We start from the raw sequence: 26,896 nt of genomic DNA on the forward strand, positions 1-26,896 counted from the left end.
TCTTTAACATTCTTTATCCTTGTTCAGAAACAGCTGCGTCAACTTCAGGAAAAGTTTTACCAGATCTACGACTCAGAGACAGAAGAAGAGGAAGAGAACGGTGAGAGCGCAGAGGCTGACCGAGGTAGAGAAAGAGAGGAGGATGGCAACTTGTCAGAGGACAGTATCCGCTCTGATGGCTTGGAGGAGAGGCATAGAGACAGAGGGCGGCATAGCCACAACGACCTGTCTGACCTGGACCCAGGCCTGTTCCTGGACCGGGCCCGAGCACTCCTCCGAGAACAGGCCCTGATAGATGGAGAAATGGAGGAGGATGGCAGGGAGGAGGAGGGGAGGAATGGAGAAAGAGTGACGAAGAGAAGAGGAGGAGCAGCAGGAGGAGGGGGAGGAGGAGGAAGGCAGTTAGCAGAGACACTGAAGCAGGAGCTGAACTGTGCCGTGTCGCAGGTCGTCGACACCGTTGTCAAAGGCTTCTCCTCACCCAAGCAGGCCATCAGTCACCATCACAGCTGTCACAGCAGCACACCGGCTGCACCCTCATCTTCCTCTAACTCGTCCTCTTCATGTCCTCCGCCTTTTGGTCCCCTTCCCTCCCTCACCCCAGAGTCACGCTTTGGTGGTGGCGCTCTGGCCCTCAGTCTGAACGGCGACGGCAGTCCCACACCTAACTACCACTCATCCAACCAGAGGCTGCACTGCTTTGGCGATGTAATCGTCCCAAGCCCGCTGGATTCCTTCGGTGGTTTGAGTGGCAGACTGAGTGGTGTGCCAACTCCCAACGACCAGACAGAGGCGCTGCCTCTGGTGGTGCGCAAGAGCAGTGGAGGAGGTGGAGGAGAGAACAACAACCTCTCTTCCTCTCTTCCTCCTCCTCCTCCTCACCATCCCTCCCTCCACCCCTCTCCCCTCACAGCTTCACTTGGGTTTAGCCCTCCATCCTTTCGCCACCCATTTCCTCTTCCCCTTATGGGTTACACCTTTCAGAACCCCCTGGGGTCACACGGGGTTGGAGCTGGCTACCCTCCAGGGCCCAAAGACCACCACCGGTCCTCCCCCGATTCCATGGACATGACCCGGGAAACTGTCAGCCTCAGAACCAAAATGGCATCTCTTGGAGGAGGCCATCTCAGTCACCACCACCACCACCACCACCACCACAGGCAGAGCTCACCAAGCCAACATGGACCGGAGGGTCTCTCCCTGTCCCTAATCAAGTCTGAGTGTGGGGACCTGCAAGACATGTCCGACATTTCGCCCTACTCCAGCAGCACTGTATCCTTGCTTTTTAGTCTTGGGTTAGGTTTGGGTCACAGAGTTAAGATTAGAATTTAGCTGTATCCCAACTGCAAACCGCATACTAATTCTTAGCTGGCTTTTAATATCCAGATCATTACATTGCAATGTTAAAAGGAAATGGAGGCGGCTCAAAGGTGGAAAAACTCAAATAAATTGGGGACGATGGTGAGAAGGCTCCAGGAAAAGTATACATACATCTAAAAGTATTTATGTGTCTTCTCTTGTTAAGTTTGATTCAATCAATCAATCAATCAATCAATCAATCAATCAAACTTTATTTCTAAAGCACAACCAGGTTAACCAAAGTGCTGTACATTGACATGAAACAGTTAAAATACAACACCAGTCAAATACAACATACAGCGCTCATGCCGAATTAAAGGCCAAGGAATAAAATGTGTTAAATCGTGATTTTAAAAACCGGAAAGCTGGGGGCCAGTCTGACATGAAAAGGCAATTCATTCCACAGTCTTGGGGCTGCGACTGAAAAAGCTCGATCCCCTTTGCTCTTGAGCTGTGTTTTAGGGACAACAAGAAGAGACTGGTTTGCAGACCTCAATGACCTTGAAGGAGCATGTGGCTTCAACAGATCAGTGATATAGGCTGGAGCTAGTCCATGGAGGGCTTTAAAAACAAACAATAGAATCTTAAAATCAATCCTAAAATTAACAGGGAGCCAGTGAAGAGAGGCAAGAACAGGGGTGATGTGATCTCTCTTACGAGTTCCAATAAGGAGACAAGTGGCAGCATTTTGAACCAGTTGTAGTCGAGAGAGGGAGGCCTGGCTAACGCCTACACACAGAGCATTACAATAATCAAGGCGTGTTGTGATAAATGCATGTATGACCCTCTCGAAATCTGTCAAAGATAAAAAGGGCTTAAACTTAGTAAGAAGCCTACGTTGAAAGAAACTTGCTTTCACAACAGAATTGATCTACTTCGTCATTTTAAAATCACAATCCATTTTAACTCCTAGGTTTGTTACAACAGACTTAAATGCCCAGGTCTATTTGTGAGACATCAGAGGTGCCACTGGGTCTAAAAACCATGACCTGTCGAGAGTTTTACTCTTGTTGAAGTTTAAAAAATTTAAGGCCATCCAGGCTTTAATATCATTAAAACAGTCAACCAATCTTGTTAAAGAACTACCATCTTTTCTTTTGATGGGCAGATAGATATGCGAATCATCTGCGTAGAAATAGAAGCTGATGTTATGTCTTTTTAAGACTGATCCAAGGGGAAGCAAATACAGTGAGAAAAGAATTGGCCCGAGAATTGAACCCTGGGGAACTCCACATGTGAGGGACACAGAAGGTGAAATAGATCCACCAAAACTAACTCTAAAGTCTCTGTCTGAGAAGTATGACCTCAACCAGTCTAAGGCAGTACCCTTAATCCCCACGCCATGCTCGAGGCGAGAAGTAAGGACGCTGTGGTCAACTGTGTCAAATGCTGCTGTAAGATCTAAAAACATAAGAATTAAATAATCTCCAGAGTCAGTTGAAAATAAAAGATCATTAAAAACTCTTAAAAGTGGGGATTCAGCGCTATGAAAAGTCTTAAGACCCGATTGGAACACCTCAAGAACACCATGTGTATCTAAAAAGAACTGCAACTGTAAAAGAAATGCTTTCTCTAAAATCTTCGAGACAAAAGGTAGTTTAGAGACAGGGCGTTTTTTTGATGAGTGGTTGCACCACTGCTTGTTTAAAATAGGCTGGTACAGAACCTGAAGTAAGGCTGCTATTTATAATTTCTTGGATGTTAGGTCCAATAGTGTCCCACAGCTCTATAAAAAGGCGAGGTGAGAAAATATCAGTGAGGCAACCTAAGGGTGTGTAACAATATTTTTGAGAGTAGAGATGGATACAGACTCAAATCAGGTGAAAACAGCTGCACTCTATGGAAATGGAGGGGTCAAAAGCAGGAATGAGATGCTTGCTCTAACTGAGGCAATCTTACCCACAAAAAAGTGGAGAAATTTTTCACAGGCCTCAGAGAATGCTACATGATAAACGTTATTGGGGAGTATTAAGAACAGAGTTAATTGTTTTAAAGAGAACATGATGTTTGTGGCAATTATTTGAAATAAAATCTGAGAGATACTTGGTCTTCTCAGCTATAACTGTTCTCTGATAATTGTGCAAACTTTCTCTAAGAATGTCATAAGAAACCTGCAGATGATCTTTTTTCCATTTGCGCTCAGCTTTCCTACACTCTTGTCTAGCAGCCTGAGTTAAGTCATTTATATAACGTTCACATTTGGGTTTTGAACACATGGATTTAAATGGGGCAATGATGTCAAGAATGTTGCAACAAGTGGATATAAAAGAAGATATTACGATATACTCTGTACATTGTATTTTGACAAGCAGAGGATCCCATAGTCTCCCTAGCAATATTAAAAGCACCAGAGCATTGGTAGTTTAATTGACATATGGTAATGTACGTCTTGCACATTTTGCTGTAAGTACAAAAGGCTATATGTCCTGAAATATCCAGTATATCATGATACATTTTGCACATTCAGTTACATTGACGCATCATTTCCTACCTCATGTTTGATAATTGGACTTATTTGTCCTTATATATTAAATTAGGTCAGATTATTTAATTTATTGTCCAGCTCTACATACACAATAAGCATGTAGTATGGAATTGGGGCACATTGGTATTAGTATGTATTACGGTGAGCATGTTAAACACTATGAAGTAAAAGAAAATGATTGTTAGCGTTAAGAACATCCTAAATTTAACTTTTTTGTTTGTGCACTTGGAAGGAGTTTAAATCGGCAATGATTTTATTTCCCTGCTTTACAAGAGTCACATTTTTAACAGTCAAACACACTGACACCATTTAGAAGCAACCGCAGCAGCAGGCAGTGGTCAAAGAAAGTCTTTAATATCAATTAATCTGCATTAATTGGTTCCTGCTCTAAACCTCTTGTTTCCTCGCTGAGTGGGGAAGATGAAACAGGGCGCTATGGGTCTTGCAAGAGGGGGATGATTAAACAGGTCGCACGCTGCTCTCTCAAGCTCTTTTAAGTCCGTGCAGCAGGTTGTGGTGTTTAAAAGTGCTTCGAAAGGATAGTGAGCTACCTCTTCAACACACACGCTCTCCCACTGTCTGAGACACTCTTGTGCGGTTAGGTTCTCTTTCATCACAAAGACTTTGTACATAAACGCTCAAAGCAAATCATATTTCACTGCGTCTGTGTGTGTTTGTGTGCTAAGACCCTGCACATAGGAGCTCAAAGCTAATCATATTTCAAAGAGCACGGGAGAGGAACAGGTGAATGCTTGGCCTTATTGATGGAAGCTTTTTAAATGTGTGTGTTTTGGGGGTTGAGGAGACATGTAATGTTTAAAATGTAAGTATTGGTCCAGCTTTACAGTTTCTAGCTAGATGTCTCCCTTTCGTTTTCTCCCTCCTACTTGCTTTCATTTGTTGTCCTTCGTTCACAGTTGCTCGGCAGCTGTGTGTGTTTTGCCTCCTTTCACGGTGCACACACACACATGCCCACATGTACACACACACACACGCACGCACACACACACACACACACACACATTCCCTTTTCATGGCGTGTGCATGTGGACAGGTGTTTGCAGGTAGCTGTTTATCTTTTCGTTCCTAACCTTTCATATGAAGAGGGCTTCTCCCGGCCACGACACATGCACACACTTTGACTCACACATGCACACAAGCATGTGTGCGCACACGTGCACGCTTGAAGAACAAAGTGAAAAGAAAAATAAGACTTTGAACCTCACAAATAGGAACTCCTTGCAGCTGTGATGAGGATGCGATCACAGTGTCGTCTTCAAAGCCAATGTAGATGTTGCTTTAATTAAAAAAGAAATATTTGACACGTCTCTTGATCCTGCTGAGCCGTTTCATTCCAAAATGCTTTTCCATTCATTTGGACGGGAAAAAAAGTCTTTGAAATTGGACATTAGTATTTCAAAGATACTGAACACCCTGCAACCCTCCCTTTTTTTTATTTTGTAGGTAAAAAAAAGTTTGATTGTTTTCAAAAATTGTGTTTTTACAAGACATTTCATTTTAATAACAACAATCCTTCAAAATGAGTTAACTCACTTTTATGAGAAAGGTATCTACTATGTAGGCTTTATTCATTAATATTATTATACGATAAATTCTTTATGTTACTGGCAGTCCTGAAAGGATGTCCAAATAAGCCTTATAGAAAATGTATTGACAACAATTTTGCTGCTTTTCTCAGCTTTCTATCATTTTTAGGGCTGGGCGGTATTTCGGTATATGAGGTATACCGAAATAATTTCAAAAGAAATGTGAAATTAGACAATGCCGTTTATTCCGATATAGTTTGATGTTGAGTTAATTAATATGTTTCGCAAAGTCCTGCCAGCACTCCTCTCTCTCTCCCTCACTGCGCAGCCCGGCCCACCCTATGCGTTTGCACATAGCCGTCTACTCACAAAGTCTCTAACAACATGGAGGGAGAGACTGCTGAAGTAAAAAACGACGGTTCAGTCAGTGTTTCCCACACATACACTTTACTTCAGAGGGCCGCCCAGGTATATTAAAGGCCGCTCTGGGAGATTTTTACCATTTTCTGACATTTTATAGACCAAATGATTACTCAATTAATTGAAAAGATAATGGACCGATTGTTAGTAGCATTGCTGACTTTGTATGACATGCACACATTTTTACATTTCTTGGCATCAACCATGTCTTAAGCTTTTGAGAACACACCAAACATCATTGCTATGTTCTGAAAAAAGGACACATTTTGCATAAACCTTGTTGTTTCCTGTGGTGCTACTTCTTCTCCCTCAATCTGAAAGCGATACTTTAAAAAGAAAGAAAGTTTTTTTCCTTGTTTTATTTCTTTCTCTGCCTCCAATTTTGATTTGCATGGCAGGGATAAAATGGTGATGGCATTGTCATGGATTTAAGGCTTCAAGAAATCCTCGCAGTTAGGTTAAAGTGTTTTGCATCAATCATGGTTCATGGAAAAGGCACTCACACACCAACACACATACAAAAACAGTCACACATACTCTCTCTCACAGGTCTGTGTATCGTTAATCCTTTGTACAGAGCTGAGCAGATGTCCCCCATTCATTTATGAATGTACCCCCCCCCCCCCCCCCCCCCTTCTCCTCCCAAGCCAACCCCCCCACCCCAACCCCCCATTAACACACAAACACGCATACATACAAACACACACACACCTGGCAGCAAGGTCAAGTTACAGCTGATACAGTGCTGCACAACACACACACAAACAGACACACACAGCATTGGTTTTTTGTCATTATGATATTGCTTCACACTGGTTACTCTGAGTCATGTTTGTGCGGTTTAGTGTGTATGTGTTTGAGATCATATGCTTTAGTTTGTGTGTGTGTGTGTGCGTCTGTAGAAAACAAGGTAGGCTGCAAAAACACAATGTATTATCTGCCCTAAACACACACAGATAGTGACAGGTTGATATGAATGTTAACTAGGCGGTGGTGTTGTTGTCCGGTGACCTGACGGATCTGCTGCTCCATGAATGATGGATGACAATACGACTCACCTCTCGCTTCAGCTATTGAACCAAAGTGAACGGTGTTGTGTCATTTTTTTAACACATAGTCAGTGGATTTCTTTCAAAGTTTCTTTTTGTCAGGACATTTGTTTGAGGAACATAGAGAAACACAATAACACAAAAAAACAATATCTCTGTCCTGAAGCTGCTCCTTCTCTCTTTTTCTTTATACTTTATTCATTTGCTTTCTCTCTCTCTTTTCCTGATTGCTGATGCTACTCTCTCCCTCTTTCCCTGTTCTTCTTTCCAACCATATAGGGCCCCTGGGGTTTCTGTATGTGTATGTGTGTGTGTGTTTGTCTGTGTGCTAATTGACCTTGCAGGGGGTTCCATTGATTGCCTCATCTTCTCTGATAGATTATAGGGCTGTTAATGTGGTGGGGAAATGGCAGCGTGGTGGGGCACAGCTGTTGTCTCACACACACACACACACACACACGCACGCACGCACGCACACACACACACTCTCTATGCCCATGCAACCAGGGCCTCCACAATTATTATTTTCCTTGTTGAAACAGTGGAGTAGACACCGGGGCTGCAGAGTCGGCGAGATGGCAGGAGTGAATGTGGGATTTGATCCAAAGCCAGCAGGTGCTCATATTTGCTTTTGCTTTGGGTGTAAAATGGCATGCCAAACAGAGGACTGGCTTTCTTTAATTGTATCTCCTAATTTTCTGTGGTTCTGTTAAATGGTAGTGTTGTCGTCCTCCTTGCTTTTGCTGGAGCGGTCACTCCTCGCTCTGACATGCAGCCAATGTGCTATTTTTTAAAAAGAAAAAAATCCCACCATCTATGGCACAAATCACTCTGTGTTTACAGTAAAACATACATCTCATACTTGCACTGGCTACCATGGATAGCTTTAAAAAAATAATTAATGAATATTCAAGGGAAGGGAGCAAAGTTTCTTGTAGTTCCAGGTTTGAGGGGAGGGATGTAAGAGAACTAGATACCTTTTTCCAAGATGTTTTTCATACTCTCGGTCTCTCTGCATTGTTGGCAACTGGTCGAGACCAGTTGAAAGGATGTGCATAAGACACTTGAGAAATGACAAAGAGTCATTTGAGGGTGACACTCAATGACACTCTGAAAATGTATTGATTGTGGGAAGTCTTTTTGGGTCAGTGTGCACCAACTGTGGTGTCTACACAAAAATCACGTCAAAGCTCAGCACTGTTCCTGGAGGCTTGGTTGAGGGAGGCTAAAGCCTATCCCATCATGTGAGAGGCAGGGTTCCCCCTGGACAGGTAGCTAGTCTATCACTGAGGCCTTCGTAGTTCTGTTCTGAGCAGTTGGCAACAGTGTATGAATGTGTGTAAATGGGTGAATGGGACAAGCGCTATGAGCAGAAAGGTGCTAGACAAGTACAGACCATTTACCATAACTGTGCTACCAGCAGCATTTACTCAGACAACAAAATCTGGTCAACAGCCAGTATATGTTTGCGGCCCTGACCAACAGGGGCCTGTGTCTGGTAAAATGAGCAGCACATTTTCTTCCTGGTCATACTTCCGATAAACAGAGAAACTGGCACCTCAAAACACAAAAAGAATCACTATACTATACCCTCAGTTTTTTAATCATTTGACACTTTAGGAGACCACCAAATTCACTGACAATAGAAGAAGTGGATATTGAGTGATTACTGCTAATAACAGAGGAGCATATTTAGGTTGTTAGATGCCAGTTGGAAGTTTGGAGACACCACATTTCCTCACCCGTTAGGTCTAAATGCAGAACTCAAGTGCCAAACTGCTTTAGAGGGCCTACATCCAGCGTTCTTTGCGGCATATAATAATTGTGATTGTTGCTTTGGTACAGCTAACAAAACACAATTTCACTCCAAAATATAACATGTTAACCAATGGTACAAATGAAGCTGTAAATAATGTGCACTGAATGAAAGTAAATAGAACATTTTAAGGGGGTTTACTTGGATGTCAGGTCCTACTAAAACATCACTCTGCTGTTCCTCAAAAGCTCTTGACACAACTGCTTGGTGGCTCCTTAACATGTTATTATTCAGATTCAGGAGGGCTTGTCTCCCAACCACCTGAAGAAGGCCAAGCTGATGTTCTTCTATACACGCTACCCTTCCTCCAACATGCTCAAAATGTTCTTCTCCGACGTGAAGGTAGGATTTTGCCCTGTCTTTTCCTTCTTCTCCTTTTTTCTCTTCTATTTATTCTCTTTTATGAACCTCTTATCATGGTTCTCTCCTAATTCTGTTTTTCTGTTTCATGCTGTCATAGTGAAGTCCCTCATCTGTCTTTTTTCATCTGACTTTACTGATTTATTTGTTTCCTGCTCTAGAGATTGTAGGTCAATTTAGTCTGTGACTGATAAGCTAAAGCTACATTATTATTTATTGGAAACACTCAGGAGTTTGCTCCAGTTGCTCTTGGATTAAAAAAACAAACAAAAAACAGATCGATGGGAATTCAATGGCATCTCTAGAATCACATCTCAAAAATCACATCCGTGTATTTTTCAGTGACAGATGGGGCAGATGAGCTGTTGTAAACAGGTATGCGTCTTTGCGTGTAGCATTTGGTTTTTAGATTTGGTTACAGTTACATGTGTGTTTGCCTGTATGTGTGTGTGAGACCCTATAGCACAGATGGGTGATCCAGTCTGTCACGTCTTTGTAGCATAATTAGAGTTTCTGGCCTTAATCTGCATGGGTTTGGAGAGGGGGGTGTTAACGCCCACTTTCTCTCTCAAACACATACTGCACCCCCCCCAGCACCCACACACACCCTGACCTCAACCTCCGTCCTTTCACTCAAACACCCACACATACACTTTCACTCTCACTAACATAAAATGAGATGTTAAACTTTTCTTTCAACACAGAAACAATAAAATAATAATAATAATAATAATCACGGCATTAGCGCTCATTTGACAGGTGACAGGATGCACAGATAGAAAGAAAGATAAAAAGAATAGAAAAAGGAAAGAAAGTATATAAAATCAGTAAGAAAAATGAACAAGTGTCAAGAGTGTCAAGGCAATAAAAATGAGTTTGTGCAAGCGTTGGGAGGGGGTTTGAGAAAATGACAGAGGGAGTGAGGGGAGGGGAGGACAAACAAATGAAAGGGATGACAGCAGAACAACAGCTTTAAAACAAAGGCGCTGATTGTTTTGTGTTTACAGGCTGCTACATGTTTTGCAAAGGAGCATACGGCTCCTCTATGGATTCAGGACACTGTTTTCAAATGAGCAGCCACACACACACACACACACACACACACACACACACACACACACACACACACACACGCACATACACACACTCCAGCTGCCCTTTGGCTCATATCTGTGGTGACCACTTCCTTGTGGCGGTGCCACATCCTCAATGGCTGCCATGGCAACAAGGGTCGCTGGGACACCGGGTTGCTAGGCAAACACGAGGTTGCTAGGCCTACCTGCCCCGAGTACGTGTGGGTCTGATTGGTCGTTAAGTGGGAGTCCATTAAGTGATAAAAATGGGTATCATGGTATCCAGTTATACCTCTGTTTAGTGTTACTCAGACAGTAAAGGTGGAAAATGCTGCATTTTTCGACCAATTATCAAAACTCATGCTTTAAAACTTTTTCATCTCTCCAAAAAGTCCAATTATGTTGGTTGAAATTGTAATTTAAGTGAGAATGTTGGGAATATTTTATTCAGGCTAACAAATGACACTGAAAATCCTAAAAATGTTAAATGAAGTAATGAAATAAAACTAAAATAAGTGAAATCTGAAATTAACTTTAAATGTAAACCATAAAAATGATTTTTATGATTGATTTTAAACACTACATCTTCTTCAAGCTAAATATGAAAAAGATAACAGGTTGTACAGTGACATATTCACAGCAAGCTTTAAACTGCATTTGACTTTTTGTCACAGCTGCTCCAAGGTGGTTGTAGATATGCTGCCAGTCAAATGTGCTAGCTTTAGTTTTTCTGAAAATCTCTGGGCAGGAGAGAGCGTAATTAAACAGATACCTAAGAACTTGTGAATATCAAGATTATTAGTGATGAGATACACCAGCTAATGAGCTATAACAAGATTTAACATGATTGTACATCACCAGTCTCACTTCATTTTAACCTTCAGATTTGGGAAAAGAAAACAGTTTAAAACTGTTATGTGCCGACATTGATCATTTTCCATAATCGGCTTACTTATCATGTCTAAGTCATACTTTCAATTATCTGAGTAAATATGCTTAACATTTATTTGGCCATATAAACTGTGGCTTTGGGGTTTAATTTGGAAAATGAATAAATTAGGACTAATGAGTTAATGCATAGTTTCAGTGTATGAGTTTATCTTTTGAGATTGATATTAGCTTTTAAAACTAATCTAGTCCCCAATCTGTGGGTTTACCTCCAAACTGATATTCAATTAATTAATCTCTTCATCTAAACAAACATGGATTTAGATTAAGAGATATTCACAGTGCTTTGGCATGCCACTTCGCTCAGCAGATGGACAGTATTACAGGCTCGATCTGTAACGAAGTCAGAACCAAACAGTGGGATTTATCAGAATCTATTTTTCTAGTGGAATGTATTGTCCAAGCTTTAAGGACTGACAGCATGTTTTGTGACAGCTAAACATGAGGTTTTTATTTTATAGACAAAGAAAACCAGATGTTATTGGTTAATTTGTTTTGTACATGTTTTCCTCTAGTCATATTTACAGTGACAATGCCTCTTTAATGTTATAATCCTTAAGATCTCAGTCCTGGGTGATGGCAACAACCAGGTTTGTATTAGCAGTGACTTATTATTACTTATTATTACTTACTCTGATGTGGAGTTATGAGAGCGAACAGGAAAGAGTGAGGCTGATATCAATTAGATACAATTAAAAACTGTACTGCCAAATTACATACATGAATAATTTCCTGTGAATCCCTCGTGTGTAAGTAGACAGTCTGAATCCAGCATCCACCGCTAACAATGAAAACTACCAAATAGAGAGGTAATTGCTTAATTTATATACAAACAGAATCAAAAATAGGATGTGATTCCATGATAGCATTAAGGATTATAATATTAAGGATAAGACTGACAAAAATATTCTATATATTTGTTACAGTAGACAAATCCTGTGACAAGACCAAAACTAGGGCTGCACAATTTAGAGAAAAAGTCATGTTGCAATTATTGTGGACAATATTGCAATTTGATTAAAATGGAACAAATGGTGCTATGAGTCTACTTGCTTAATTATCAAGGAAAATGCACAAAATACTGACGTTTTGAAATGTGTATTTTACCACTAGTTGAATATTAAATCCAATTACAGCTGTTTCATTTGTGCAAGAAGGAAAGGCTCTACATTGATCTCTATTTTGTTAATGCTAAGTACTAACTCTTCAATATAATATTGTTCAACATTTGAAAGTTTTCTGTAGTATGTGAAACTTTTTTGATGTCCAGCCCCAGGCTGTTAATTGGTCGACGAGACTTTATGAAAAGTTGAACATGTTGAACAAAAGGCCCAAACCCAAACCTTCCTTTTCTTCTCCCTGTTTTCTTCTGTCTTACCGCTTCAGCTGCCGACGACACATCTCTGTCTCTGTCACAGAGTGGCCGGCCCACCGGTATTTCTCCCGGTATTCCGGTGTCCAGTCCGACTATGTTTTACGAGGGGGCGGGGAGGGGGGGTTACGGTAGGTTGTTGTCTTTAACGTTACTCACACACTGCTCATAAATTATTTGTCTGGTTCGCACGTATTTGTTTTTAGGGGCACGTGTGAGAGCCCAGTGTGGGCGTGGATAGTGAGCAGACTGCATAGCAAACAAAGACTCGTTTCACACAAACTTTTTCTGTTTAATTAAATCACACCCCTTTTTTGTATTTATGTAATCGCACATGATGACATCAGGATTGCAATTGCGATTAGATTAATCGTGCAGTCCTAACGTCTTAAAACTTTATACTTTTCCTAGCGTATATGTGGCATTCTGCCCAAAAGCCAAGTTCAAGAGACTACTGAAGATGTACATCTTACAAAATGGGTCACAAATGTCAAGTTGTTTTTTAAGTCTAACTAGTGTCCTAAAACAGCTGGACACTGTAGTTTTCAACAAATGTTACTTAAACAGAAGTGGTGGGACTATTTTCAGATGTGGATTAATATATATTCAGTGCTTTAGTGAGTATTAACAGCTCAAAATAAACTACAGTGTTTGTTTATGGTAATGAAGGAGCCTGTCACCCAGTGCAAGGTGTGATTTTAATATTTTTTTTGACAACTATGGAGGTCTAAGAAACAGATGAATAAGATATATCAGCCTTTGGATACACAGACAATAGAGGAGCAAGTCATTGTTGGCTATTCGTGGGATTTGTTGACAATAAGAAGAATACATTCACAGTCTTATCCATTAAGAAAATTATGGTTTCTTTATGCAAATAATGATTTATAATCAAATGTTTTAATTGACTCGTAATCCCACTTAATCCAGTATATATATATATATATATCCGTGGGAGGAACTCTGCAGATATTATTTCGCTTAATAAAGAAATGATTCATGGATAATCCTATTTGTAATGAGCCAGGTTGTTCTTTTCAAGGCTTCAGTATGTGTGTATGTGCGTGTGTGTGTGGAGGATGGAGTAAGAGAAAGCACCATGTTGCTGTCTGTCTATGTATTTGTGTGTCCTGTTTCATTGTCCCATTGCATTCATTACCCCCCATCATTACCATATATCCTAAATCCGGGTCAATGTATCTTTCGCTCACCCTCTCTCTCACTCCTACTCCTCCCTCCTCCTTCCCAGGGAACAATAAGTAGCATGTGTTAGGAGGATCAGGCAGATTCACTGTAAGGGAATTAGGGCCCAGAATGGCTTCCCCTAATTGGACTTGAATGGACTTTGACTATGAGAAACTGGATCTTATAGATGAGCTTCTTATGCACAATGGTCGCCTCGCTCAGTGTGGGAAGTGGGTTGAGCTGACAACTGTTTTAGGCACAGATGAACAAGCACGCACATAAACACACACGGGATCTTAATTGCGTAGTGGAAGCTCTTGCCTTCTGACCAGACAGTCGTGTGTGTTAGCATGCGGCGCAGAGGTTGCTGTCGTCTCGTCTTGAGAGAGTCAGTGAGAGTAATTAAGACCTCGTTAAGACTGGAGGAGTTAGGATTAATTAGACGCTTGCTGGCTCAGGGAGCTCCTTCTGACTCACACACACTCACTCACAAGTTCCCTGGCAGCTGAGGGTTTTTACATATGCTCTAACACACACACACACACACACACAGACACACTGAACACGAAGCAGCAACACGTTTATCAGCGAGAGCCCTGAAGACGCTTGCCTTGAGAGGCTAAAATGACATCCCGATGCCGCCTTCTCAGCAGGAATCAATTAGCGCCCAACCCGCCTCTCGCTCGTCTTGTCAATTAGAGCTACACAGCCAATTTGGCAGCGTCAGGACATGAACCAGCAACAGCTTGTCTATTGATACCGATATAACTGAACTTCAGTGATTACAGTGTTTAAATATTAATACCTGTCCCAAGTTTTACAATGTCTTTAATGAACTGTGAAGACTGTGGAGGCAGAGATCTGTAGCATGAGTGTAGCCTTATTCTTGTTATTTAGGATGTATTTAAATGGAAAATGCTAAAACAAAGATTTCTGAATTGCTCACAATTTATATAAATAAACAAAATAAATAGTTTAGCTAAATAAATGGAAGTCTTAGTCAAATCATGGCTATTCACACCATGTGGAGGGAAGGGTTAGACTAAGGCCAGTGGGTCCAAAAAGGCCAAATTTAAGGTAAATTTAGTTATAATCCTTAACATTTAGCACAACGTAATACAATGCCATCGAAGGGAATTCTGAAATCTGAGCTCAAATCTGAAAATGATCGATTGAAAACCCAATATAACCAAGCATCAGTGGCCTATAGCTAGTTTCTATGCCAAACGTTTGGCACTGCTTTGTCAACAATGCTGGAAGACTTTTTCCAGTAGCAATATACAAAACCAAAGACTTAGAGTTCTGCGTGACTATAAATTAGAGGTTTTGTTATTATGCCTGAAGTTGCCTCATAAATGCCACACACACAAACAACTTTCCTGTAGTCTATACTGTCTAGTAAAGCAGAAAAGCCCCAAAACATGATTTGAAAAAGTTACTACAACAGCTATTCTTCCAGGTTCCACAGGAAACCTTCATGGTACAACTCGTAGAATTATGTCGATTGTGCACATTCACACTGTCCTCTATAAAATGTGCCGAGCAACGACGAATCTGGTTGAAGTGGGCAGATTCTTAAAGGATGCGTGTGTTTGCCCTCCCAACATGGCCTGGGGGGTGGGGGGACTGACAACAACCGCCATCAAGGGAAGGAGAGAGGGAGTGAGGCACCCTGACACTTTCTGTGACATTCTCTCTTTCCCCCTTTTCGTTGTAAACAGAAAATGGCATTCCTCAAGCTCAGCATTTTGCCCCCCCCTTTCTGTCTTTTGTCTCTCTTGTTTTTTTTGGTTTGCGCTGATTGTGATGAGCTGGGTGTCGCAGCAGTGGGTGGGTGGGAGGGCAGCCGGTGGGATGACTGGGTGTATGCATGTGTGTTTGTGTCTTATCTACATGTGAAGTCATTCTTTTGAAGGAAAATTACCAGGTTGAGAAAACACACTTGACAGTTACCGATTTTGGCTATACACCTGCACTCAAACAGTGATATTCTGCATTAATTTAATGGGGAGGAAAGAGAGACTTTGACACGTATTTTGTTGTAAACCATAGATGGAAAAAAGAACTTCTGTGCAACTGGTGTTATACCTTCTAAGGAAAACTGTATCTGTCTGTCATCAGCAGTCTGATATAGACAATTTTGACATTAGTGCTGTTAATGTATTTAAAATATTTTTAGTTTTGAAACCCTCCTTGCAGTTTGAGTCTCTGCACATACAGTAGTATAGAATCACATCAATACATAAGACCTAAACACATGAGACCAGGTTGTACAGTAATGCTGACTGCAGTAGTTTATCTGGCCGGAGCATTCAGTGTGGCATAGGCCGCCATCAAAAAAAGCCAAAGCATGTAAAACTGCTCACAGGACAAGGGGACTTTTAAAACATAAACATTTAATTGAAATGTCCCAGATCCCAGAAAAGCTCATTTTATACACATGACATTGTCAACTAATGAAGTGGTTAACTGTTTGGTTTTATAAATACCAAAGTAGTGGAAAATGTCAGAAACCCAAGTGTTGTTTTTTGACCAACTTGCTCTCTAAAACCCAAAGACTTGTTTTTCATAAATTTATAAAACTAAGAAAACCAGCAAATATTCACATCCGAGAAGCTGGAGCCACTGAATTTTTTCAGCTATCTAATCCGTACCTTTGGTAAATCATCTCTATGTATGTATAAAGTTGTATAATTTATAATCCTTTACTTGTACAAGGGCAAATGTTGCAGAGCTTGTGTATTTGTGTCAGTGTATTATTTTTTGTAGATTTGTGTGTCAGAGGTTGTCACTGACACAATCGTCTTTTTGTGATTTTAGAAGGACAGATGACATCGCCTTGTGTGTGTTTGTTTATGCATTAATTGCCGAGTTATTACGTTCATTCCATAACTCTTTTGTGGGTCAACCCCCCACCCAACACACACTGCTTTGTAAACCCACCTCCCTTTCCTTCTGCTGCAGACACACACACATACACACACACACACACACACACCCTCCCAATTATGCTCCATTATGTCACCCCCTCTGACAGCTCCTGAAAAAATATCTCTTTCCCTCTGTCATCCTCTGCTCATCTCTCTCACTGCATTCGCTTTTCCATGCTACCTCCCTCCATTCATCTCTCTCTCTCTCTCTCTCTCATCCCTTGTTCCTGTGAGACAATGTCTTGTAACAATACCGAGCTTAATCTCCGTATCAAAGCCGTTTTTCCCCTTCACTGAACACACACAAACACACACATACACTTTCATTGTGCTTTTTTTTCTGTCCGTATTTTTGTTTTTTATGGAAAAAATTATATTAAGTGCTAATGAAAAATGTTATCTTCTGTTGCCTCTGTCATTTTCTCCTTCATCCCTCCTCTACATCTCATTAATACATCACTTACGAGGTGACAGATACATGGAATTTGGCTATTCAAAAGTCGCAACTACAAAAAAATCAAACAACATTTTATCAGTGTGCATATCCTGCATTAAGTACCATTGTTTTTGTACTTGTGGTGTGATCCAACATGTTTCACATTACTTATAGTTGGGATATGCAAATAGAAATGAAAATAGAGTTCAGATATTGCATTATGCTGAATTTTTTAACATGACTTTTGGTAGACATTTTTACAGTGTACTGTTAACTTAAGGCCTGCAGGACAGGAACAGTGTTTGAAGAGAGATGTTTAATGTTAGTTCAGCTCAGTCTGAAAGCCCATGATGGCATAATAATAGGATAATATTTGGGTCGTTCTTGTTTGATTAGGAAGGTTTCTGGGGGCCGATATTTTTTTTTTCTCCAATGAGGACCCCCAGGTGTAGACAGTGCTTTAGTGGCTAATGAGGTAGATAAAATAAATTGAAATATCTTAGATAATTTTACTGTGTGTGTGTGTGTGTGTGTGTGTGTGTGTGTGTGTGTGTGTGTGTGTGTCAGTTAAAGTTAAATGCATTTACACACTTGCATTGTGTACAAACAGTGACACACACAAGAAAACACAAGTAAATTACAACTATTTCCCCCTGTTTAGATTGCCTATTACATTTTTGAATGATAATCTCATTATGTAGGAAATAACTGAAACTTACTGATTCACTCCAGTAGTAAGCAAACTTTATTGAGTGAGACTATGCTGCTGTAAACAAGCATTTGACATTGAAGAAAAAACCTTAAAAAGATATAGTAAAAGCAGAGATCCTACTTTTAGAGAAAGGACTCCAGGTTTGGCTGCCAATTTCCTCTCTGTGACCTGTGTTTAAAGCTGCTTGTTTGATCCATTTGAAAGTATACAAAGCACTTTGTAACTTGTTTTTGGAAAGTGCTCTACAAATAAAGATTATTATTATTATTATTATTATTATTACAAAGATCTTGTGTAAAAACATTCCCTCTCAAATCTTCTTTTTATCCATACATTTCAGAGGTGGTAAGGTTTTCTTTAAAGAAACCAGAAAATGTACAAGTAATGACTTGCTGGCCAGCTGTAACTGCTTGAAATGTCCATCCTGATAAAAAAAAAATGTTTGTGCCATAATCCTAAGTAAGCACGGAGGCCCAGTTCAAGTCAAATTTGATCACATGCCACCATGCAAATAAGTACCAAAGCAAACATAAGGCTGTGCGATTATAAATCCACAGCACCATGAAACAGGAAGCAACATTCAGCTTTAAATCTACTCAATCTCACCATGAAATTAAAATCATTTAGAAACTTTTAAGATGTTTAAAATCTGTTGCAGTCCTTTAAAGTTCCGAAACAGCTATAAACTATCTTGTGGATAACAGGCCAAATATATATAATGTGATATGCTGAATATCAATGTAGTTCAACAATAAATATCAGGGGGAAAAAACAGGAACCTCTTTCAAGTCGTATTATTCTAAACTGATGTAAAATAACCCTATTGTATTCCATAGTGACCTCAATGCACACAAGTGCATTCACTTTTCCCTACTGGGAGAAATGTTGTCTTTTGCTATTGCTATCAAGATCTGTAATTCTTTCTCTGCCGCACACACTAAATTTATCAAGTTTACAATTGCCAGGGCTGTCGAATGTAAAATTTACAAAATCGCCATCTAGCCATCAAATAAATAAAATAAAAAATTATGAGGAATGTATTCATCTATGAAACGTAATTAAATGTTCTTTTCCATCTCTGGCTTCTGCTATAGTTTAATCGATGCATAACCTCCCAGCTGATCAAGTGGTTCAGCAACTTCAGGGAGTTCTACTACATCCAGATGGAGAAGTTCGCCCGGCAGTCCATCAACGAGGGTGTGACCGCCGCAGAGGAGCTGGTGGTCGGCCGCGATGCCGAGCTCTTTAGGGCGCTCAACATGCACTACAACAAGGCCAACGACTTTGAGGTAAGATGAGCTGGAGGGGGGCTGTCCGGTGTGTGTAAGCGATGTTAGTATAAAGGAAGATAAAGATCAGTGTGGAGTGTGTGTGCCATTGTTAATAAGACTGAGAGCTTTTTCATTTTAAAGTTGTTTTACTATTACTACTATTTTTGGAGTAATGCAGTCATTGTGTCAGAAACTAACTCCAGCTATGAGAAGCTTTATGTTTTTATTTTATGATTATATGGTTCCATAAATTATCCAAACCATTTTAATATATTTTTGGATTATGAAAAATTAGTCTTCCTGTTATTTATGTATTTCCTTTATCTAGTCCACATTATTTTAAACATTGAAGACTCCCATCATTAAAAAACTGTTTCTCAGTTCACTTTTAAAATTGAATTAAAACTGGATTCAGCACAACTCACACACACTCACACAAATGTCCTCTACCAAGTCAGCTGTTCAGAGCGCAACAGTCACCTCACGATTCTGCTGAAGTGTGGATGTCGCAGAATGTGTGTGTGTGTGTGTGTCTGTGTGTGTGTGTGTGTGTGTGTGTGTGTGTGTGTCTGTGTGTTTGTGTGTGCGTGTTCGATGAGGCGAAAGAGGACTCCGCTCGAGGCGCGAGTGTCCTTGTCAAAGCGATTTGCAGAAGTCACATTCTCTCCCTCACTTTTTCTCTCCCAATATTGGTCTAAAGGGACCTGAGGGCCCTTAAACTATTCAATGTAACATCAGCAGCATTTAGATGTCCATTAGCACACACCTCACTGCTGACACACACACACTTTTTGTTTTGGCTTCGGGAGAGAAGTGTTGATGCTCAGTTGGAGCTTAAATGCATAAAGACACACAGACTTTAAGGTATACTAGGATAGTTTTGGAGGAATGAAGAGCAAATGCTTTGCATGCTTTGCATAACAAGATTCAGGTAGCCTTTCACAGGTGTGTATGTAAAGAACCTGTACAGGAAACAGACACACACATGCAAATAATTGGTGTGTGTGTGTTTATTTTAGCTGGTCTTCAGTAGAGTTATTTTGAGGACTGTAGGGTAAGGTTCATATTGGGAACCCTGACAGTGGCTGTGCATATTTTAGCTTTTCAACCACATTTCAAATATACTTGATATTGGCATACTTTTAAAAATGTATTTCCCACCCTTCCTGCATCCATTAGTTTCAGTTGTTTTCAGTGCAATATGAAAATCAACTTGAAGACACTGGAAACCAGAAACTGAGCTAGGCAAATCATTCCAGTGAACATTAAGTTGCCTGTATTTTCTGTCATAGTTTGAATATTGTAGTAGTGCATGTGCGAGCAGTTACTGCTCTTCCTTGCGTTCCTTGTGTGCGTTTAATGAATAAGGTAACTGTTTGATTTTCCAAAAACACCATGTGAATGCAATGCTTTCAATATCACTCTGTGAATGTATGGACCATCAACACTGGGGTTTTCCAAACAGTCCCTGGCAATTGACTGCTAGATGGATGACCTTTACGTAGGGAGACACTTAATGATTTTTTTCAACATTAATTAATCTACCTATTAGTTTTGCAGTTAATCTTTTAAATCAATAATACATTCAATTTCAGAAAATAGTGACTGGTACAACCTCCTAAAGCCCAAGCTAATGTCTTCAAATAGATTGTTCTGTCCAAACCTCAAAGATTATCATCTTACTATGACATAAGATGAAGAAAGGCAACAAGTCCTCCCAATTCGGAAGCAGTAACAAGGCAATATTTGGTATTTTCCCTTGATTTTGTGATTTATTTTTTGTCATTTAACCAATGAATTCAAGTAGTGGTCTACAAAGTAGACCACTGATTTAGAGCTGTACCAGTTCTAAATCAGATGCTGAAAACCTCATCATTAAAAAATACATTTTCTAAAATGTTCTTATATGATTTTTTTTGATGAGACACATTTGATAGGATCCATACAGGTATGAGGCATATTGGCACACAGACCCAAGAGCCACAGCAACAAAATGGGACCCTACCAGGACCCTGAGTCATGAAAACTTTGTGTCCTGAGATTAATGGAAACTGGCTGCCTTAAAAAGGTAGAAAAAGAAAACAAAAAACGTATGATAATGTGTTGAAAACAGTCAGGATTTGTAGTTAAAAGGCTTATTGGCTGCCCTATACGATAATCAGTAGAACGTATTGAAAAGGACATCAGTAAAACAACATATGCGTCCTTTATGCAATAAAGCACTGGTGTGTTTGCAAAGGTAGGTATATAGTTTCTTCCTGTACTTTGTGCCCTGTCCTGCCTGCCTCCTTCTCTCCCTTCACCTCCCTCCTTCCATCCCTTCGTTCGTCCGCCCTGAGGGAACATAACTGGCTAGGGACTCTCTCTCTCTCTCTCTCTCTCTCTCTCTCTCTGTCAAACTCAGAGGCATGAAACTGGAACCACGGCCGATTCAGCAAGTCTCTCGACATACACACACACATACAGAAGTCTTCTCCTTTTGCCAAATTTAGCATCATCAGAGTTCCACCTTGGTTTGTCCCATATCACACCCACCTCCCCTCTTTTCCTCCTCTTTTTGCTCCCTCTCCTTCCTCCCACCCTTCATGCTGAATCTGTCCTCTGTCAATATGTTCTCTTCGTCACCACTTCTCCTTATCCTCTTCTCTTATCCTTCTTTCATTTAGCTTTGTCCTGGCCTCCCTCTATTTCCCCTGATGTATTTTCCTTCTGTCCTATTGTCCTTCTCTCACCCAGTCCTCAATGCTTTTCATCCCCTCCTTTCCTTTTCTCCTTCATCCCACCCTTAACTCCTCCTGACTCCCGTCTCCTGTCCTCTCCCCTCTCTTTCGTCTCACACCTTCTCATCTTCATGCCCCAACCTTTATTATTTCTTCCAAAAAGAGCTGCTCTTTGTCAAATCTCAGGCTCAAAGGAGGGCTTACAAGGTTAAATCATTTGCATTTGTTATGTTTTTCCTGGTTAAAAAATAACTTAATCTTAGTCAAAACTGTGCTCTTAGGTTTGATGGGTCGAAAAAAGCTTGTGTCATTAGTAAACGTACATGGCCGGCATTTTAAATAGTCATTGTAGATTATTGCTGTGGAAAGGTGAACGTAATTTGCCGGGACTGTGTGTGTGTGTGTGTGTGCATGTTGTCTTCCAAAGTTGGCGTAAACAGACCCCAGTAATTATAGCAGCTTCATTAATTACCTCCTCCTCCCCTCTCCAGCCACATTCTTTCAACTCTTCTTTCTTGTTTAACTCTCTCTCTCTCTCTCTCTCTCTCTCTCTCTCTCTCTCTCTCTCTCTCTCTCTCTCTCTCCATCCTCACCATCTCCTCTCTCCTTCCCCTCCCCTCCCCAGTCTCTGAAACTATTTTGTCCTAATTGCAGCTCTGCCCACTAACTAATGAGGAAGGCAAAGAAAGGAAGAAGGCTGGAGAAAGGGAAAGGAAACGGGGAATAGTCTCATCTTCAAAAAAAGAGAGAAAACAAAAAGAGACAGAGAGAGAATTTCTTTGCCAGGACACTCAGGGATAGGTGTCAGCTTCTACCTTCTGCCAAGAGGAAGAGAAACGTTTCCTCTGTTTCTTTTCTTTTTTTTTTATATTGCGAACAGATTGACGAGTCGTTGGTTAGGGCTGCCAGCAGCATTGGGCATGGCACTCTTAACTTGTGGGTTTGTGTGTGCTAAAGTTTTGGTGTGATATTTGAAGTACACCTATGCTTTGGTAACTTAGGCATGCCAGAGCGCGCGCGCACACACACACACACACACACACACACATAGACTAAGTGTGAATGTAAAGTGGAAGAATAGAGTTGTAGTATTTTGGTGTGGATGTGTGTGTCGGCTGAAGAGGGACAACAAGAGTTTTTTTATGAAGCCTTCTAGAGGACGTTCTCATCTTTCCAGTTCAAGGATCCTCGCTGGCTTTGTCAGCACCAAACCACGGCACAGCTGTTTCACACACATACACAGATACTCATTTGTGTTCGTCTGAAAGAGCAGAGATACCCCCCCCCTTGAGGGGTGGGTGCGGTTGCTACCAAAATCTGCCCTTTGACTTTGAATGACACACACACACACACACACACACACACACACACACACACACACACACCCCTGCAGGCCACAGAGTGGTCACACACTCACATTTCAGGCTTATCTGGTTTCATAAGCTGTGCACTTCATGAAAGGCTAAACTTCTCATGTCTTTCTCCGCCGTTTGGATTCTTTGTCATCCTTTGTCTCTCCTTATTCATCTATTCACTCATCTTTTCCGCTTCCTCTTCTACTGAAAAAAGGGGCCAACGTCGACTCTTAGGAATCGATTCTCAAAGTGGGCTTTCTATCAGGTTCTCTGTTCTCATAGAAATGCTCTGCAGCTTTAAAAAAAATCCTTGGTGCTGAAGTTTTGGTTTATTTTTTGAATAATTCATCCTTTTGTTATCAATTAACCAACACACACCAAAATATTATAGACTTGTCTCTCAATCCATTACCCTAAAGTTTTTATGTTTTTTTCCTTGTCTCCTCCGTCTTTCGGTTGTCCTCATCCATTTTTGTCTTCTATTTGTAACCTACCCAGAAGGCGCGCACATGCACGCGTGTGCGTGCACACACACACACATTTCAAAGACTGCACCTGTCCTGTTTTCTTTTTCTCTCCTCCCTCTTTCTCCAACTCTGATCTCTACCTCAGACTGAGTGTAGAGTTTTGGGCAATTACTACATCTTGACTCCATCTTTTAATATCTGTAATTTGACTAGTTTCTTGCCAAGTATTTAAAGTTCCCCCCTAAAATATATTGAAAGACGGTACCAAAGCATCAATAAAGACTATCATGGGACACCAAAACACTCGCTTCAAGATTAAAAATACAAAAGTGTCTCAAGGGAATCATTTCAGATTTGAGGGATTCCCAAAAACAACTAGTGTTGAACTAATAGCTTCTGCGATAATTATGCAGTAAAAAAAGCTCCACAACTATTGGACCAGAGTTAGAAGAAACCTCGTCTTCTACAAAATATGTTTATTTGCTATTGATTTGCCTTGATAAATACATTTCTGAGTAGGTCAGGGTGGGTGGACGGACAAACAAAACTAAAGACTTTGACACTGGAGAGAGGGATTTGCGTCATGCAATATATTGTAAGCTGTAGCTAAGGCTACTGAAACAAAGATCAGGGTTTAGCTGAAATTTTAAAAAGTCTAAACATCACGTCGTGCTTAAAGTCAGCATGATCTTTTAACCAACACGTCCATCTTTCCCTGAGCTTCGAGCTTCAAGTTATTCATGTTTTAGTTGCCTGCACTAGATATTGTAGTTAAAAGCAAGAAACTATCTTTGCTAATGCAAATTAGATTTATATGAACTTTTATTTTTCGGAAACAATGTTGAATACACACACACACACACACACACACACGCGCGCACACACACACACACACACACACACACACACACACGTCTATAATCTATGTGAACACACACTCTTTGTTGCAGTCACTCAAAGTATGAGCACTGCGTAACTAAGTCTTCCTCACTGTTGCTGATTGACAGAGAGCGGTATGGTACAGACAATGCCACCTGCCAGTTTCTGTCATTATAATTATAGCTATCTCTATGCAGTGTGTGTGTGTGTGTGTGTGTGTGTGTGTTTGTGTCTTAGTATTCCAGTTGAGAAGAAGAAGGCATCATCTTTGTCACTGAGCCTGATTGGAGTCACGAGGGGGCGGTGTATGTGTGTGTGTTTGTGTGTGTGTGTGTGTGTGTGTGCGTGCCTGTGTGCCTGTGCATGGTCTTCCTGTATGTGTGTGTGTGTGTGTGTGATTATGTGTGTGTGTGTTGTGCATGCAGTGATTCCCTTCCCCTGCCCCAGCTGTCTCCTTAGCTTTAACAATAGGCCTGGTAACAAAGACGTGGCCTTCAGCCTCCGTCATGTGATACTAGTGGTCTGCAGCCTCTCAGTCAGATGACCCAGGCTATTGTCCTCTATGGGTGACACACACTTGCACACATACACACACACACAAGGAAGCACAGAACACACACCAATCCAAGGAAACACAGCACGTGTATGAACGGACAAATGCAAACTGCAGCGTGCAGAGATACAAAGACAGACACAACGGTTGCACACAAGAAGAAGAAACACACACTCATGAAATAGTGAGAACAGACGCAATCTCAGGACGCAGACCCTTCCTCTCAGTCACATGCAGTCTGAACAAAGAGAAACTTTATTGCCATTGTCCTGGTGACAGTGAGATCAGTGACTGATTGACAAAAGAGCAGCAGAGAAAGGAAACATATTGCTGATGTCCTGGAGGAACCCCCCTGTCTCCACTTTTACCTTTAATTTCACACTTTAAATGGCAGCTGGTTTTGTGACCCTGAGGCCATGAGAGAGACGGCTTTATTTGCCATCAAACAGCTGATTGTTTCTAAAAAAATTATGAGTAGTTTTTCTTTTTATCCTGCAAAAGGTTCCAGCAATGTATTTCCTGCTTCACTTCAGCATGGCTGCTATCTGCCTGGTGCAAATATAGGTGACTGTGTCAAACAGCACCTTACCAGCAGGTCATTGTATTTGCTATTTATGTGCAGTATGTAAGGTGCTGCAGGAACATAGAGGAACAGAACAGAAGAAGCTGAAGAAATGAGAAATGAAAAAAGTCCAGTCCCCTCTTCCCTGAACAACTAGCATCTTTGCATCGATGCTTCGTTTAATCCATGTAACTATACAGCACACTGTTTCGCACGGACATTTGTTACTGTTGCACATCGCATGTACGCTTTGAACACAAGGTGATTATAATGGCGCTGTTTGCAAAGTGGAGGAAGAGAGAGAAAATAGCGAGGGACAAAGAATAAAGTGTCCAAAGTATGGGATTATTTCAAGCTAAAGAAAACAACAACTCTGTAATGTTACCGTCCTTACACCGTAAAACGAAATTTATGTCGCCTCGGCAACAGCACGACGGCACCTGATCAGAAAGCACCCGGTGTACAGCAGACCACAGACAAGTTAACAGTAACAGCAACTTTAGCATTTAATTGAAATCATGACTGATTGTTGAGTTGAAGGCTAGCCAAAGTAAGCTGAAAATGTGCACACGTGCGTTTGTTGTTCTCCTTTTTGGGCCGTGAGTTGTAACCTCACAGTCAAGAGTTAACTGGGTGTCGGGGAGCTGCACCTTTTAACTCACCTCCAGGCCGATGCTGAAAGTCGTGTAGTCTGCACGAGGCATTAGTATGAATTGTATAGCACTCGGGTGATGTTTGTGTTTGTAAAGCAGCTGTCATGTTGTTGGTCTGATGTTTGCTGTATGACAGACTATGAATTTCCGAAAGGACCAATAAATATCTATCACCTATAAACATGCACAGCTGATCCCGTTACCAGGGGGGCCCCGCTACCAAGCAAAAGTACTTCTTAAACGACACATCGATGAATTGTTGAAATAATCTATAGAAGCTTCGAATACTAAAATCATTGTTAGCTGTAGCCCTAGACAAAATGATGCAGCATTTGTACATTTCTGAACTCTTTTCAAAGTTGCATTAATACCTTTTTTTTTTTTTTAAACACCCTTCATTGACTTTATAATGAAATGTTCCAGGTGGGTGGCCAAGCAAGGCCTGAGAATTTAATGTTTTTGTTTTCGAGCATCAAGGCAAATGTCAAGTCTTCATTTTTCAGTCTTATTGTTGAGTCTACCGCCAACACTGGGTGTACAGCTTCACCACCCGCCAAGACAGCAGAAGTAGTTTGTGATTTTATTAGATGCTCCTAAATCTTGCATGTCACAGTTGTGCAATTTCACATGTTTTGAAACACAGGTGTGCATGGAAAAGGACAACATTTACAAAATCTCCTGTTTTGTCTTTCACACTAACATTATCCTAGAGGAGGACAGTTACAGACAGTCTGAGGGGAAACA

At 40.9% G+C, this 26,896-nt stretch overlaps 1 protein-coding gene across 2 annotated transcripts in view; it reads left to right on the forward strand.

Moving 5' to 3' along the window:
• Positions 1 to 26,896, forward strand: part of prox1a (prospero homeobox 1a) — a 40,757-nt gene that overhangs the window by 5,076 nt on the left and 8,785 nt on the right. Inside the window, exons 4-6 of one of the 2 annotated variants that reach the window (XM_046045665.1) lie at positions 28 to 1,272; positions 8,911 to 9,018; positions 18,787 to 18,981. In XM_046045665.1, the coding sequence (XP_045901621.1) occupies positions 28 to 1,272; positions 8,911 to 9,018; positions 18,787 to 18,981 (1,548 nt within the window). Of the gene's footprint in view, positions 1 to 27; positions 1,273 to 1,386; positions 1,436 to 8,910; positions 9,019 to 18,786; positions 18,982 to 26,896 lie in introns of those variants that run through there. The other variant, XM_046045658.1, reaches the window with a different exon arrangement.

This window comes from Micropterus dolomieu, linkage group LG01 (assembly GCF_021292245.1).
Source record: "Micropterus dolomieu isolate WLL.071019.BEF.003 ecotype Adirondacks linkage group LG01, ASM2129224v1, whole genome shotgun sequence".
In the NCBI taxonomy this organism is placed as follows: Eukaryota; Metazoa; Chordata; class Actinopteri; order Centrarchiformes; family Centrarchidae; genus Micropterus; species Micropterus dolomieu.